The sequence below is a fragment of the Crocodylus porosus genome, unplaced genomic scaffold (assembly GCF_001723895.1).
Source record: "Crocodylus porosus isolate Cpor-Errol unplaced genomic scaffold, CroPor_comp1, whole genome shotgun sequence".
Classification (NCBI taxonomy): Eukaryota; Metazoa; Chordata; order Crocodylia; family Crocodylidae; genus Crocodylus; species Crocodylus porosus.
This window is the reverse complement of record NW_017728951.1, coordinates 55174841-55191570: the sequence shown is the minus strand read 5'-3', so window position 1 is coordinate 55191570 and position 16730 is coordinate 55174841. Positions and strand designations below refer to the sequence as shown.

General features: G+C 44.2%; 1 protein-coding gene and 1 long non-coding RNA gene across 2 annotated transcripts in view; one reads left to right on the top strand and one right to left on the bottom strand.

Moving 5' to 3' along the window:
* Positions 1-3780: 3780 nt before the first annotated feature.
* LOC109324341 overlaps positions 3781-16730 on the bottom strand; it is a 25262-nt gene continuing 12312 nt past the window's right edge. Inside the window, exons 3-4 of the long non-coding RNA XR_002104906.1 lie at positions 4967-4971; positions 3781-3791 (exon numbers count right to left, since the gene is read on the bottom strand). This is a non-coding gene — a long non-coding RNA (uncharacterized LOC109324341). The remainder of the gene's footprint in view (positions 3792-4966; positions 4972-16730) is intronic.
* The window catches only part of LOC109324340 (elastase-1-like), a 31432-nt gene continuing 22836 nt past the window's right edge, over positions 8135-16730 (top strand). Inside the window, 1 exon segment of the mRNA XM_019556335.1 lies at positions 8135-8264. Coding sequence (XP_019411880.1) covers positions 8182-8264 — 83 coding nt within the window. The 5' untranslated portion in view covers positions 8135-8181.

Below are 16730 nucleotides of genomic sequence, written 5' to 3'. Positions count from 1 at the left end.
GAACATCTTCTCAGCCCCATGCCCCAATCTGCCAGTCAGGGCATGGGATTGGGAAGCAGCTGCCTGGAGGTAGGGACAGTTTTCCACCCCCTGCTGTCTAGACTGCATAATGCAGGGGTGGGCAAAATAAGGCCCGCAGGCTGGACTTGACCTGCCAGCCCATTCTATCTGGCATGTGGCAAAACAGTGGCTGGACCAGCTTTGCTGTGTTCTGCTTGGGATGGGATGGGACAGGCCCGGCCGGGCCAGCACCAGTGAGAAGCAGCGGCTGAGCCATGTGCTGGTTGGGACCAGCTCAGCCGTGGCTTCCCCTCCCCAGTGCCAGCTTGGCCATGCCTGAGAGGCATGCAGCAAAGCCACAGCTTCTATTTACCTCTGCCAGCCTGTCCTGGCTGGTTCCAAGCGGCACACAGCTCAGCCGCCGCTTCTCTCCAGTGCCAACTTGGCCGGGCCTGTCGCATTCTGAGCAGCATGCAGGGAAGCAGCAACTGGACTGGCTTTGCTATGTGCCACTTGGGATGGGACAGGCCCAGCTGGGTCAGCACCAGCAAGGAGAAGTGGTGGCTGAGCTGCGTGCCACTTTCCCGCACTGCTTGGGATGGGTTGGCAACAGAGAGGCAAAAAGCCGTGGCTGAGCCTGTGCCAGGCAGCATGCTAGGAAGTGGCACATGGCTCAGCTGACTCAGCCACCGCTTCGCCTCACCAGTGCTGACCTGGCCAGGCCCATCCCATTGCATCCTGCCCCGAATGGCACACGGGAAAACCGTCCCAGTCACTGCTTCCCTGTGTGCTGTTCGGAATGCAGCAGGCCTAGCTGAGTCAGCACCAGCAAGGAGAAGTGGCAGCTGAGGCATGAGCCACTTGGGACTGGACAGGCCAGGCTGGCGGAGGTAAATGCACAGCTTGGTGGAGGTAATTGCGCAGCTTGGCAGAGGTAAATGCACAGCTTTGTGCAGCTGTTCCCAGATCCCTGGGGGCTCCTGCCACAGCCTGGGGGACTCCACCCCACTTGTACTGTGCCCAGTGTGCACAGAGGCTGAGCCAGGAGCCTCCCAAGCCCAGCATCCTGCCCCTCCCAGGCAGCATCCTCTCATGGGCATGGCAGTTGCACCCCATCCCACAGACCTGTGTGGGCCAGCCTGGGCTCCACTTTGGGTGCCACTGGGGGCCCAGCTGTGGTCCAGTCTGCAGAGCTCTGAGCCCCCCAGCCCCCCAGCTACTCAAGGGTGATCTGATGGCTGCCTATAAGTTTATAAGAGTTACTCACCAGGATCTGGGGATGACAAGGTCGAACGGTTGCAAACTCTTCCAGGCCCATTTCAGGCTGGACATAAGGAAGAACTTCTTTACTATCCGAGCCCCCAGAGTCTGGAATAGATTGCTGCCAGAAGCAGTTCAAGCACCTACTTTGAATGCCTGCAAGATAAATTTGGATGTTTATCTTGCTGGAATCCTATGACCCCCTGCTGACTGCCTGCCCCTGGGGCGGGGGGCTGGACTTGAAGATCTTCCAAAATCCCTTCCAGCCCTAACATCTATGAAGTCTATGAAGTCCCAAGGGGCTGGCCAGGCCAGTCTACCTGCAGTGCCACTGTGGCAGGGCACTGTGTGTGCCTGCCACTTTAAGGCCCTGGAGTTGGCAGCCACCAGGTGCCTAATGAGGGCAGCCATTTTGGATTCAGGGCTGCCCATATAAACAGCGCAGTTGGGCTGTTAGAGGCCAGGCAACAATGCTACCTGGTCAGAAGGCTGCTGAGTTTCATCTGGAGATAAGAGAGGAGATGTAGGGGATGATAAGGAGGTTCCTGGTCCTGGTCCTGGGTATGACCAGAAACTACACCCTTCTGAGTGGGTGGCCTGGTGGGGCTCCCAGTGGTGTGGGAGCCCCCAGGAAATGCCAGGCCAGTTACTACCCTGGTGAAAAGTGGGTTGGGGTGCCTTAACCCCAGTCCTCACCTTTGGGTGGGTTGTGTTCCATAGGAGGTAGTCGTGGGCCTGCAGTTCCATTGTGGGTAGTTGTTGGGGTGCAAGCCCTGATGACCATACCTGGCCCTGACTCCCTACACTCTTCAAGGCTGCCTGAACCCTGCAGGGGTTTGAGACCCCTGAGAAGGAGAGTTGGGGTGGGGGAAAGGCCCAAGGCCACCTGAGCCAACCCAAGGAGGGAAGTCCCAAGACCATGAGTAGAGGGAGCAGTGTAGAGGAGCTCCAGTGAGTAGGAGGTAGAGATCTGGGAGCTATGCTGAGAACCACCAGTGAGAAGGGGCAGTGCTGAGAACCACCAGTGAGAAGGGGCAGTGCATGCGATGTGAAGTCCCAGTTGTGAGGGGGCTGTGATGAGAACTAAGGGGGTAGCATGAGAACCCCAGTGTGAGGGGCAGAGATATGGAGCTCAGTGAGGGAAGAATGGGGCTCATCCAGACAGTGAGAGGGCTGAGTCCTGACCCCAGTGAGTCCTCCACTGTGGAAAAGCAGAGTGTGGGTCAAAAATAACATGCGTAGTAGCACCACGACCTGCTGCCTGGGGGGGAGTGACAGTCCCCTGTGAGACCCTGAGGCACCAGTCATGGTGTGAGGCACCCCAGCTCCCCATGTCCATGAAGGAGGACCCAGAGAGGGGGACTCCAGGAAAAGAGTATGGGTCATACAGTGAGGCCTGCCAAAGTTTCCCCTGACTGGCCCAGGTGGGAGCCAGGACCAGAATGGTCAGAAGGGCTAGGGGACCCGCCAAGAGGGATGCCCAAGAGATGGGGGGCCTGGGGTCCTGACTGGCCTGGGGGTGGGCTGAGGCTAGAGGAGCCAAAGGCCCCAGTGAGGGGACTGCAACCGTAGGGGAACTGGTGGCAGGGAGATGAGGCCCGGTATGATGGCAGCAGAGTCTACCTGAAGGGAGTAACCCAGATGGGGTCCTACAGTAAGATTCATGGGGCCCATTGCATGGGGACTGGGGCCTATGAGAACATCCTGGTGTCATCTGAGCCCAGAGGATGGACCCCTGGAAGGTGTGAAGGGCTAAAGACTCCAACTGATCGAGAGAGTACTGGCCCATGCTGGGACCAGGACCAGACCGGTCAAAAGGGCCAGGGGCCCACTGTGAGGGACACCCAAGAGCCAAAGGCCTGGGGTTCCAACTGGCTTGGAGGTGGGCCAGGGCTGGTAGCCAAAGGTCCCGGGAGGAGAGCACACCCAAGAGGAGAAAATGGTTTCGGGGAGTGATATATATAGCCTGTATGAAGGCGGATGAGGCCGCCTGTTGAAACGATTCTAGGTTGGGGTTCAGTTAGGAGGATTTTGGGGCCCAATGTGGGGCCAGTGATGATGAGAACACCTAGATGGCATCTGCGAGGCTTGGGCTGCGGGGTAGGAGAGGAATGGAGCCACAGATAGTGCCCCCTGGCATTGGGGCAGAGAATGGACAGCCTCCTGCTTAATTACACCAATCAAGATCAAGGCATGGCAGGAAAGGAGGAGGGCAATTGGCCCAAGAACAGGTTGGGGGGCTGCACGGAGATTGGCCCCGAGCTTGCCCCCCGTTACAGTCACCTTCTACCCATGCCTCTCTCCCCCTCTCTCCTCTTCCTTCCCTCTCTAAAGTTTTATTTATGGTCACCCAGTTTAGAATTTTTAGAAAACCTGGTATTGACCATAAAACGGAAATGTTTATGATTATTAACTATATTAATATACCCCCTGCCTCAGTTTTGGTTTTTTGGCATGCCGGCACTCCAGCACCTTATAAGGTAAACATTATGGGGTTTTTTGGCACTCCAGCCAAAAAACGTTGCCTACCCCTGACATAGGCCATGTGACAGTGTAACTTCCAGTTCCATGGCCATGCTACGCCCCCCTCCCAAAAGTACTACTTCCAGGGGCAATGGGAGGGTTAGAGGGCAGGAGTTCTGGCCACAAGATGGCGGCCAGGGGGTGGGGCCCTCAACAGCTCACCAAAATTCGTGAAGTGGCCCTTCAGCCAAAATAATTGCCTGCCCCTGGCATAGTGTATAGATGTCCTAGGTTACTAATTGAATCTCTGTAGTTTGGTACCAGAAACAGAATGTTTCTGTGGATTTCTTTTGCCTTTGGAAAGGATTAAAATGTAAGAGATTTTATTGAATATTTAGGGAAAATGAAATGCATATCTATATGTTAACTCTGAGGATGAAATACATTAGCCACTGCCTTCCTGTCTGTCTTTTAAATATGCCTTGGAAAGGAGAATGTTAGGTTGACTTTACTTGTGGTGTTTGCATAATTACATATGGCACTTAGAATATAAATGTTACATGTTAACTGATATATCCCCCTTTCCTGTCCTAGACCTCTGTTTCAAATTACTCCTGAATATTTTTGTGGACTTGGGGTGGTTGTTTTTTCCTAACAACTTGGAATGTGATAGATATATGCTTTCCCACTTAAAAATTTTAACTTAAACAGCTGGCACCAGATTTGGGTCCAAAACCAAGAAAGCAACATTATATACACTGGGAAGAATGTTTGATATATTAGCTACCTTTGCGGGGAAGGACAGCCTAAAAATCTAACAAATGAATACATAAATAATACTTAACAACTAATAAACTTCAGAGATTGGCAACCTGGCTTTAGAGGAACCAGTTAGTATTTTAGAGCATGGAGTACTTAATGGCTCAAGATGTGGTACTGGGTTAAGGGACAGAGCCGTTTTCTCCCTTGTATGTCAATTGTTCAAAGCTAGCCTGAATTGGTGCTAGGTGATAGGCAATAGTTGATATCTGTTATGTGCCTAACTGTCATTGTTTGTGAAATGTCACATTTATCTAAGTTACCTAGGAACAGTTATCAACATCCTGAAAACCATTGTGACTGTTGATAGAAGGACAGACCAAAAAAACTGAGATTAGCCCTTCTTTCCTGTTTTAGAACATGGTCCATTAAGCCATTAATTGTGCATTGAGCTAAGCTCTGAAGGAGAAAAAACTTGCTAAACTTAATCTTAGCTGTCCTTGTTCTGCATTTGAAGGGCTTTGGTCTCACAAGCTCACATCTTGCACCATTTTTTTCTGAAGAGAAAATTAAGAACACCAGTGTGTATATGCCTCTTGGTGATTTTTTTTTTTTTTTTTTTTAATCTGGCTTTCTGATTAAAAAGGCTGGATACTCTGATCATAGTAAGTTGTGATCTGGTAACTTAAAATACACCAGGATGAGAGTATCTTCCCTCAGACGTTCTGCTGGCTCTCAGGTGAGAGGGTACATATGGCCATATAACTTACATAATTAATAATGTAACTCGTGTTCATGTAGTGCAGATTTATAAAATCCTAGAGTTGGAAGCTACTTCCAGTATCATTTAGTCCAATTCCCTGTACTAATACAGTGTGCCGTTTCTATGTTATCCCAGCCAAATGTTTATCCAGTCTCTTCCTGAAAACCTCCAATAAAGATTATACTTGCGTATATCATATTCATGTAGATTCAAAGTTTGAATCTTGAGATGCTGAATTTTAAGTCCTTTTGAAAATTCCACCTGACACGTGAATAGAAAAGGATAGTCACCCCTCTACATGTAGGGTATTGGCATGCACAGTTACCAGGATATTCTTAAAACCACATATGAAAAATGATGAGAAAAACCCTCCTACCAATTAATATATCTTTTAAAAGCCCAGACTAAATAAAAGTAATAATTATAGATCTGCCCTGGAGAACATTTACCACCTAATTACAATTGCCATCTGGTAACTCCTGATAGAATTTGGTCTCATGATAGAAAGTCTTAAATACAGAATTATCACTAAGCTTTTTCTTTTCCAGACCCTGCTTGCTAAAAATTCTTCAAAGTGCAAACAGTGTTACTGATCAGTTATTCAGTGTCCTTGTAAATACTAACAAATAGTTGTCTGTCAGCAGGTAGAGTAAGGTAAGGAGTCTCTAGGAGGAAACGGGGAAGGAGATTTTTCTTGTGAAAAAGCAAATAAAGCCATGTAGCTCTTCTTAGCAAAAGCAATTAATGGGAGACGGAGCTAAGTAAGAACACCTAAGCGCAGAGCAGAAAAACAGGAATTCCTGAGTTCTAATCAGAAATGCAATTCTGTACACTGTCTTGAAGTTGCTTCTCTCATGAGCTTTCCCAACTGTGAAATTGCAGTGATAATACTTTGATGCCATCTGTTCCTTGTAGGCACATTGAAGTGATTAATACATGTCTCAAAGCTCTTTGAAAATGAAAGCACTCCTATTAGTGCTAAGTAGTAGTGTTAATTGGGGAGGGAAAAGAAGGAACATCATGGTTTACTGGATGGAAATAAATTCTTCAAATCAGACCTCAAGATATAGGCTCAGTAACCATATGGAACTCATCAGAAGGCTAGTATTATCTTGCTGTCTTGCCTATAAAGTGAGCATTTGTTTGTTTTGTAAATTACATTTTATCTTCACTTCATTTAGTAAAACAGGTTTGAAGGGACCAATGAAGTGGTGTCCAATCAGCTCCTTTCCAGTATTTTACTACCTTCCCATGTCACCAAAGCCAGCCAGTCATTCAGGAGAAAAAGGAAGAAACTTTAGTGACTGTGAATTCGCTTGGACCAGAGCCCTTACATGCTTGAACATACTGCATACCAAAACACTGAAGGTAATTAATGTGAACAGTGTTGTCTCTCAGCCTTGAACTGGACATGCTAAATAGGCTACTTCTCTTTTGGTTATAAAGGGGAGGATGTCCCAACCCTGTTACTATGCTCACTCAGCATAGAGAGTTAGGAACTAGTGGGTGAATGAGACCCATATATATATATTTGTCTTGAATTAAAAAATGTTAGACTTTCAGGCAAAGATAGTTTGCCACAAAATAAGCAGTTCCTACTTCCTGGCTTAAAGAAAGTAGGCAGAAGGCAGGGTAGGTATGCACCTTACTTCAGCCTAACATGGCTATCTACCTTGATCCGCTCACAGTTAAAGAAAGTACCCATTCCACACTGGAATGTGCTGTACAGTTACTGTAATTCTTTTTGTTCTCATCACTTCCCTTCAGGTTTTGTATAGGTTGGCTGCACTAAATTCCCTGCATGCAAAGAATGCCCCTAGGAATAGTGGGATAAAATTAAGAAAAAGAAAAAATAGGCTGATTATCAAGACATGTTTCCCAATGGTTAGATTATGTTCAGCTGTGGCAAGCCTCCCAAGTGCCAAGTGGAGGCTCTTTTGAGACTTGATACAGTCTAAGGTTAAAGGAATGCACTTGTAAGCTTTGCTGCAGTCATTCAGATGTACAGTTTCTGCCTCCCTAAACCTCTAGAAATGCTGTGTCTTGAGCGGAGATGCATCACATGCACAAGGGTCAATGCATCCAGAAAGCAGAGTACTAAGCCGCAGCTTGTAAATCTCTGGAATCATTAATCCTATCTAATATGTGACCTAAACAGATGCCATCTATATCATATTAAGCCTTCCAATATACTACAGAACACCCTACTCTAACAACATTTGAAGGAAATTTTAAAGATGGGATTGGAGCCACAGATGAGGGAATGATGCCAATAAATCTTAACTCTGTTCCAACCATTTACTGTTTGCTTACTGGCAAAAAAAGCCAGTTCCAGCAACAATTAAGCACATGGTGTTGCAAGCTGTTCAGCCACATAATGAAGAAGAGGTTTTGTCCCCACTGTGGCTAAAGATAGTGTAATTTAATGAATCTGGGTCAAGAGCTGCCAGTGAATAAAGTACATTCATGTTCCTTCATAGGCGTAAGTTCCTTAGCCCCACCTAGTGCTCAGTGTGTGAATCAGTCTATTGTTTTAACAATGTACAAGAATTGAACAGGTTCCTTTCCTCTGCCTGATTGATTATGTTTAATTATAAATCGGGTGTTGTACTAGATGCCCTAAATGTGCAACAGTATCTTAGAGAAGTGCCTGTTTTGTTTTGTTTTTTGTGCCTCCTAGTGTAAAATTGCTGATGAGAACTGCCTTCCTGCAGACAGTTGTAACTAGAATGCTAAACACAGGCAGAACCATCCAGGCGACGATGTTTGGATCTGCCTTTCATTGTTTGACTGTATTTAACATGAAAGGAACAACAGGCAGTGATGTTCATTGTTTGTCCTTCCCCCACTTCATATTCACTAATGACACTTGTGCTGCAGCATAAAACTTCAGTGTTCTTCCCTTAGCTGGTCAAGTTCTTGGCAATGGTTGCAGGATGGATTATTCTGCCTTCAGTGTTTGCTTTTGCACAAGCTTCTTCACCTCGGATCACATTTCCTTCAAAAACCCTGAAATTAGGTAAGGTGACATTTTATGATATCCCTTTTTAAATCTGTTAAACAGGCCAATGTTATCACCCTGGAGGGTTTGAATTTGAATATAAATTTAAGGCCATTCCTTCTCTGATTTTTGATGTGTTTGGTGTTGCAGATGTTCCTTTTCAGCCTCAACATCTTCCTGCTATAAAAATGGCCTGCTTTTATGTCGGAACACTGCTCTGAATATTCTGACATCAAACCGTAATGGCTGGTGTCTAGAAACTGAACAAAATCCAGCGCAGTGAGCAAGCCCACTTCAGGTGAAGTGAGGGGCAACTATTTGAAATGCTTGGGGACTCTTTTCCCCGCCCCCCCCCTTGGCTCAACAACACTACTTACAGTTCAAATAAAAGTGATTTTTCTTATGCTTCTGGATCAGAAGCTTTTATTATTATTATTATTATTATGATTATTATTATTATTATCCCTTTTTTTAAGAAGGAAATTTTGGCAGCTGCCTACTCTTGAAGCATAGACAGGAGGATACACCTGATCTACACAACTTGTAATATAAGTGCACAAAGGGTAAAATTTGAAGCTTGGACTCCTAAGTGACTTAAGCATGTTAAAATATTTTGCCAAAATCATAGTACTTATTTAGATAAGTATTATCTGAATTATTAGGATTACCATTTTAAAATGTCTTTTTATGAATTAAGTAATTTTCAAAGGCACTAGCTTGACAGGTTTGAAGACTGGCACTACCAGTTTTATTCATACGATCAGTGCAATGTAGACAGCAGCAATAAGAGGCTAAGTGGGGATGGGGGAGGAAATCACTTTTTTTTAATGTATATGGATTTACCTCTTTACTTTCTTCCTCTCTATCAACATGGATATTTTGGTTTTGTTTCTTTATCTTCTAACTACTAGTCAAATTGTTTCTATTAAGAAATTCTACATGTATAATTTTTTTGTCTAGAGAGACAAATCCAAGCTCTCATTAGCATCCTTATTGTTCAATATATACAAACTCAGACAAAAGTATAAACAACAGATTATTCTAGCTTTGCATTCTAAGAAACCACTATCTAATATGCTGAACTGTTACAAGCCAGGAAAACTGAACTGCTTTGACCAAGCTATACTCCATCGTTATATATGAAGAAAATGTGCATCGTTATATAATGCATATTTGTATAATGCATTGAAATTTGAAATAATTTTTTATTAACACAGAGCTGCTTTTTATTTTGAATTTTTAAAAGGATTGCAAGATACTAATGGATTATATGAAAACATGAACACAGTTATTGCCTCTGATACTGCAAACACCTGTGGGGCAGAGCTGTACTGCTACCCAGAATGTCCACAGGTGGCAGATACTGGAACGACCTTCAGGGAAGGTTAGCTGTGAAATAAGCAGGGGTAACTTTTGATGAAGAAACAGTTGTGGACCAAGCAGTGGCAGCACCATCGGGATGTCATGGGGATAGGAGATGGCAATATTTTTCCCTCCCAAAAAGCCTAATATACTCTTTTGACGGTGCTGTGACACGACAAGTACAGGTCACCACTACAATAAGCCTGCCAAGCCCCCAACCATGGGTCTCCAAGTCCTCAACAGTGGAGCAGGCAGAAGAAGATGTTATAATCTCAATGGCTGTAAAGGCTGCAGCAGAATGAGATCCCCGGTTGTCTTGGTCTCCTTGCCCTTGGATCAAGGTCCCATTCTGTCAAGAGCCATGTGGTAGCTGATGTGCAGCAGCTTATCCATGATAAAAGTTGGCATGCACAAGCATGTCCCATAAAAACAACTTTTTCAGCACATTCCTCAAGCCCTTTGTTAACCAGCTAATGGTGATGAGACAAGGATTGTGAGGTCTGGAAGTTGCTAGTCATGAACTGGCACAAAGGCAGCAGTTACAAGAAGGTCGTCTAGTACAGCAGTTCCCAAACTCTGACAGATTGTGCACCACCAATTTTAAAATGATACAGCCTTAAGTACCACCAGGAAATTTTTCAGTTTAACCTTAAGTACCACCAACAAATATTTGTCATATAAAGTAATTGTAATAAATCTGTCAAGGTGTACCACAGATGGTTTGTCTGCATACCACTGGTGGTATGTGTATCACAGATTGGGAACCACTGGCCTAATACATGGATGAAACAGGAGTGTGATTTTTGGCAGCTGTAACTGTGACTGCAACCTTCTTCAGGATCTGCTCTGCTCACTCCACAGGGAGAGAGGGCTAGAAAAGGTGCCCTAAACATACCTGTCTAATACGGTATTCTGCATTTCTTCTTGACTGGATAACTATGTCCAGTGGGATCGCTTTTCCTTTAGTCAAAAATACCAGCAAAGACGCGCCTTCATTTTTTTTTTTTTTTTTTTTTTTTTTTAGGACCTGAAACATCAGAACCCTCATGGACAACCCTAATGGTGAATGCCCAGAACACTGCACTGCATTCATGGCCTGAGAACTCAGGCAACACAACATTGATGCAGCTGCACTGAGCAAGACAGCAAGTGGGAGATGGGCAGCTCAAAGATCATGAAGGCAGCTATACCTCCTTCTGGAAGGGTAAGCAGGAACGAGAACATTGACCTCCATGGAGTTGGTTTTGCCACTAAGAATGAATTCAGTGGGTTCCCTGTCAAAATTTAATGAGCACTGCATGACTCTCCATTTTAAACTGGTGGGGAGCCAATATGCCACTGTCATCAGCGCATATGCTCCAACTCTTGATGCTGCCAATAAGACCAAGGAGGAATAATATGCCAAGCTTGACCAAGCCCTTTCTGAAGTTCCAGAAAGAGACAAAGCTATTTTTCTCACTGATTTCAATGCCAGAGTTGGATGGGACTCTAACCTCTGGAATGGAACCATTGGCAAAGGAGTAGGAAAAGTTAACTCCAGTGGTATCCTCCTCTTGACCAAATGTGCAGAACATGGACTCACCGTCACTAACACCATCTGTTCTGTCAGAAAAACGGGCACAAGACGTCATGGCAACACCCACAAGTTATGCATTGGCACCTGATTGACTTTGTCATTGTCAGTGTGCAGGATTGCAAAGATGACCCAAACTATGCTAAGAGCTGATGATTTCTGGACTGATCATTGTTTCTGCTGCAGCCATCATTTGGGACCCAGTTTGAGTGACATTACTGACATTGACTCATCCACTAAGTTGATCAACACTGAAGGACCCAAGCAAGCGAGACCTCTACCACTAGTTCCCCAATGAAAAAACTGTTGAATTCTAATCAACAATAATGGGAGAATGTCAACAGCATGTAGGGTGCCCTCAAGGCCACCATCATCAGTGCCTGTGATGAAAATTTGGATTTTCTACCAGGAAACATCAAGACAGGTTTGACTGACTGACTTACCCAAAAGTTGGATCACTTTGTGAAAGAAATCAAACTTCACGCTGTAGTTGAATCAGAACTGACAGAGCTAGCTTTTCTTTATTTAGGGCTATACTGTGATCACAGGGAGGATCTTATACAGCAAGGGGAATCACTCACTTGTCTGTTTCAAAGGAATCCTCCCCTTCTCTAAGTTTTCAAGCATTTTTATACTTAAGACAGATAAAGAGAAGAAAAATACAACCTTGAAGAGACTAAAACAAGTTTACTTACTTGGACTTCTGTGCACAGAGTAATAAGGCATAGAAGATTTTTTTTTATCTCAAAACATATAACTGAAATAAGCAGTATCAGCACTTCTGGTCTCTGTCTGTTTGTTTTTTCTAGTCAGGGAGGCCAGAAACTCAACTAAATTCACTCCTACATTCCCTAATTTTTTTTTTTTTCCCTCAACAAGTTAGCCATTAGCCTTTCAACTTCCAGTTTTTCTTTTCCTTTACTTTCTGCTATTTCAACATACACATTATATACTTTTGTTTCTGGTTGATGGGCTATTCCTCATTTGCTTAACAGCAAAGTTTAAGCAACATTGAATTATCATAAACACTAGGCATACTCCAATAAAAGCAACAAACAATATCAACAAACTATGAATGACAGTAGAACCTAAGGAACTGAAATAAGAGCTAAACCAAGAACTCAAATTCCAACTATCTGACTCATGCAATTTAGCTGCTTCTTTTCAAATATGTTTACTTTTAAATCTTGGATTTCTTCTGAATTATCGGGAATATAAGTACAATGTTCTTTACCTATTAAAGCATAGACTCCTCCTTTGCTGGCTAGTATATAATCTAACACATGTTGGTTTTGCAATGTCATTTGCCTTATTTCCTTCATTTCTGTATTTTATTTTATCAAAACTATCAGCAGCAGCATTATCTTTTCCAGAGATGCCACAACTTCCTTTTATCTTGGACATTAGCTAAGCCTGAACCATAGCTGGGGAACATTATACCCCAAAAGTTTGTTTGTTTTCCTGCAATTTCGTGAACACTGTGAATTCATCCTTTAGGTAAGTAAATCCTGCCTTTAATAGTAAAGGCAGGATACGCTGCAGAGATATAGCATGTTCCTCTCCAACCGGAGGGAAGATTTTTATAGGTGTTATCTCCACACACAAAATAGTGACCAGCTAGTGCAGTATATCCACCTGTATTACAGCACAGGGATATCATCCATTGTAAATAATAGCCTGAAAATTGACTTGCAGGGGGTAGTTAGATATCCAGGAACCATTAGAAAACCAAGCCCCATTTATCTTAAATTCTACCTCACACTTACTGACTCCTACTATAACACAAGATCCATTACAGGTCCAACAGAACTTTCCAGGGGTGGCATATGCTAATTGTACATAGTCAGACTGGTTGCAACTTACATTCTGCCAAGTTTTGTTTCCATGAAAAGCTGAATAGTAAGGGGCTAACATCTGCGTTGCATTCAAGAGTACTAGTATCATGGGTATTCCTCCAGTAGAATAGATAGGGATATGACTACATACCCAACAACAAGAGACATTTAAATCTATCCCAATTTGATTAACTGAAGACAAGAACCTATTTTCATGAAATGATCTTCTTTGTCAGTGCGGAAGTGTAGCTTGGTTTACAGAGTTTCTCATAACTGGTAAGTCAAGTTCATATAAGATGGCACAAAAGGAAATACTGAGAACTATCCAAATCATGACTAACCAACTCCACCTCGGGAACCAGGAACTAGGTAGAGGCCTTTTTCCTCTCCTGAAGGGCATAGTGGTGTTGTTGGGGAACATCCTCTTTGCTCTGTAGTGGCAAATCCTCTTTGCCCGTAGGTGCTTGGCTCACTACTGGTCTTGAGCTCTCCTGCTGGCAGGGTCTAGGCTCGCTACCAGTCTGTGGAGGCTGATTACAAGATTGATATGGAGGAGACTCTGGGTCTAACGGGGCTGACATTTTCTTACTGTGTGAAGCGTGGATCCATATCTGGAGTCCTTGACACTTTATTGCAGTGTTGGTGGTCAGGAGTACCTGGAATGGGCCTTTCCAGCGATGGCTTTCGTTAATGGACTTTTATATGGACCCAATCTCCAGGCACGATAAAATGGCACGGCTCATCTAATTCTCTGGGGAGAGCTGCTTGTACCTGTGAATGAAAAGCCTTAACACACTCCATTAGTGCCTTACAATAGTCCAAAATAGTATCATCAAGTGAATGTATATCACAAAAGTGGGAGGCAACAGGTGCTGAGACAGGGAGCCTCATGGGTCTTCCCATTAGACTGGGATAAGCCCAGTCTTTCGGTTAGCAGTAGATCTCATACTCATAAGGTCTATGGGAAGTGCATCTGGCCACTTTAGGTGAGTCTCAGCACAAATTTTGGCCAGGTTACTTTTCAGAATGCCATTTTGGTGTTCCACTTGGCCTAAGGCCTGTGGATGGTATGGGCAATGAAAGTTTTGTTGGATCTGCAGGACTTTGCAGATTTCTTTCATTATCTGTCTAGGGATAAAGGAGTACCAAACTTTGGAATAAAGTCTCTGAGCAACTTTTTGCTTACAGTGATGGTGTCAGCTTTTGCACATGGGTAGGCTTCTACCCATCCAGAAAATATGCATACAATAACAAGAACATATTCATAAGAACAACATTTCTGCATTTGAATAAAATCTAATTGTAAATTTACAAATGGTCCCCAAGGTGGGGGGGTGGTGCTGCTGCCTTTGTTTTTACAGGCTTGACAAATAGGACAGGTGTGGCAGTACTGTTGAGCCACAGAAGGAAAAGTTGGAGCAAACCAATCAAGCTTAACAGCTTCTATCATCCCCCCTTGCTCGTATGTGCCATGACATGGTGTATGGGAGCAAAATGAGGAAGAAGGACCATTGGGGCCACCAGGCAGCTGGCTGAGGAGTGCCACAAATGGTCAGGGTGTAACAAACACCCAGCCAGTCTCCACGTATGTTTCTCTGGTTCTGGAGCCTGATGTTGGAGGAGGGCAACGTCGTGAAGACTTGCCAATGGAGACTGGTCAGTTGGAATAGACAAAAACACGGGAGTGGCCTGAGGAGTGGAAATAGCCGCAGCTTTGGCAGCAGAATCTGCCAGAGCATTCCCACGTGTAACATCATCATAAGGTTTCTGGTGAGCTTGGCATTTAATAATAGCAACAGCAGAAGGTAATTGTAAAGCATTCAACAAGGCATTTACATATGGACCATTACTAATTTTGGCACCTCCTGAAGTGAGGAAGCCTCTTTGTTTCCAAAGTTGACCATAATCATGTACAATACCAAAAGCATAGCGAGAATCAGTATAAATATTAACAGAGGCACCAGAGGCTAGGGTGCAAGCCCTGGTGAGGGCCACAAGCTCAGCAACTTGAGCTGAATACACATTAGATAAGTGATGGCTTTCTATAACATCATATTGGGAACATACTGCATATCCTGCAACAAGGGAACCTTTTGAGTTTCTTTGACACAATCCATCAACGTAGAATACTAGAACTGGGTTTTGCAAGGGGTTGTCCTTTAGATCAGTGCAGGGCATTGTTAGGTAAGCAGTAACAAAAATGCAATCGTGGGTTGACCATCCAAAGGGGTAGGTAACAGAGAAGCAGGGTTTAAAACGGGGCACCTAGTTAGGGTGACATTTCCAGCAGAGAGAAGCAAGACTTCATACTTAGTTAATCTAGCATTTAAAAGGTGTTGGGTTTTTGTTTTTAGTAAAAGGGCTGCTACAGCATGTGGGACAGCAACAGTAAGGGGAGAACCTAATACAAGGGTGGAGGAAAGTTCAACAGTGATGGCAGCTGCAGCTACAGCTTGGAGACATGGGGGAAATCCAGCTGCAACTGGGTCAAGAGCAGAGCTATAATAAGCAATGGGACGGTGCTTGTCTCCATGTGTAAGTACTGCAAGTGCAAATCTGTCCTTTTCATGACAAAAAAGAATAAAAGGTTTAGTATAATCGGGAAGGCCTAAGGCAGGAACTTGTGACAGAGCTTGTTTAATAGAGGCAAAAGCAGCTCCGATCTCTGAAGTCCAGGGAGAAGGCTCAGGGGTATTAACAAGAGTCAGATTTTGCAATGGGTTGACTATAGAGGCATAGCCGAGTATCCACTGATGGCAGTAACCAGCCATGCCTAGGAAGGTACGCATTTGGGACACAGTAGTTGGTCTAGGGATTTAAAGAATAGCTTCTATTCTGGAAGAGGAAAGCAGTTGTTCTCCGGCAGAAATATCATGACCTAAATAGTGGACACAAGGAAGACAAAGGTGTAGCTTTTCTTTAGATGCCTTATGGCCTTTTAGGGCAAGAGGCGAGGAGAATTAAAGAATCAGTTTTACAGGCTTCAAGGGAGGTAGATGCCAAGAGCAAATCATCAACATATTGCACAAGCACAGAATTTTCTTTAAATATTATGTCATCTAGATCTTTTTTCAGAATTTGAGAAAAAAGAGAAGGGGATTCAGTATAGCCCTGGGGCAATCGTGTCCAGGTATACTGAAGTCCTTGATAGGAAATGCAAAGAGAAACTGGCTATCAGGGTGTATAGGAATAGAGAAAAATGCGGAACACAAGTCAACAACAGTAAAATAATAAGCATTAGGAGGAATACAGGCCAAGATAGTAGCTGGATTTGGTACAACAGGAAAAGTAGGTAAAACTGCAGAATTTACCGCATGAAGGTCTTGTACAAAGCACTAGGTATTCTTTCCAGGTTTTTTTACAGGAAGAATAGGCGTATTACAAGAGCTCTTATTCGGGACAATGATACCTTGCTTTAAAAGGGGAGTTATAATAGGGCGTATCCCTTCTTCAGCTTCTGGACATAAAAGGTATTGAGCAACTTTGGGTAAAGGCTTAGCTAGGTTTAATCTAATTTTTACAGGCTGGGCAGTATGGATTTGTCCTACTTCATTAGCATGCTGGGACCAGGGAAACGGAGGGACAGCTTTTATGATTTCTTCTTGCAACACAGAAAGATCAGGGAACTCAGGTTCAGGAGGTGAGCTAGCTAAAGTGGCAAGTACTGCTATCTCATTATCACAAGGGGACATGTAAATAAACACCATTAGGAGA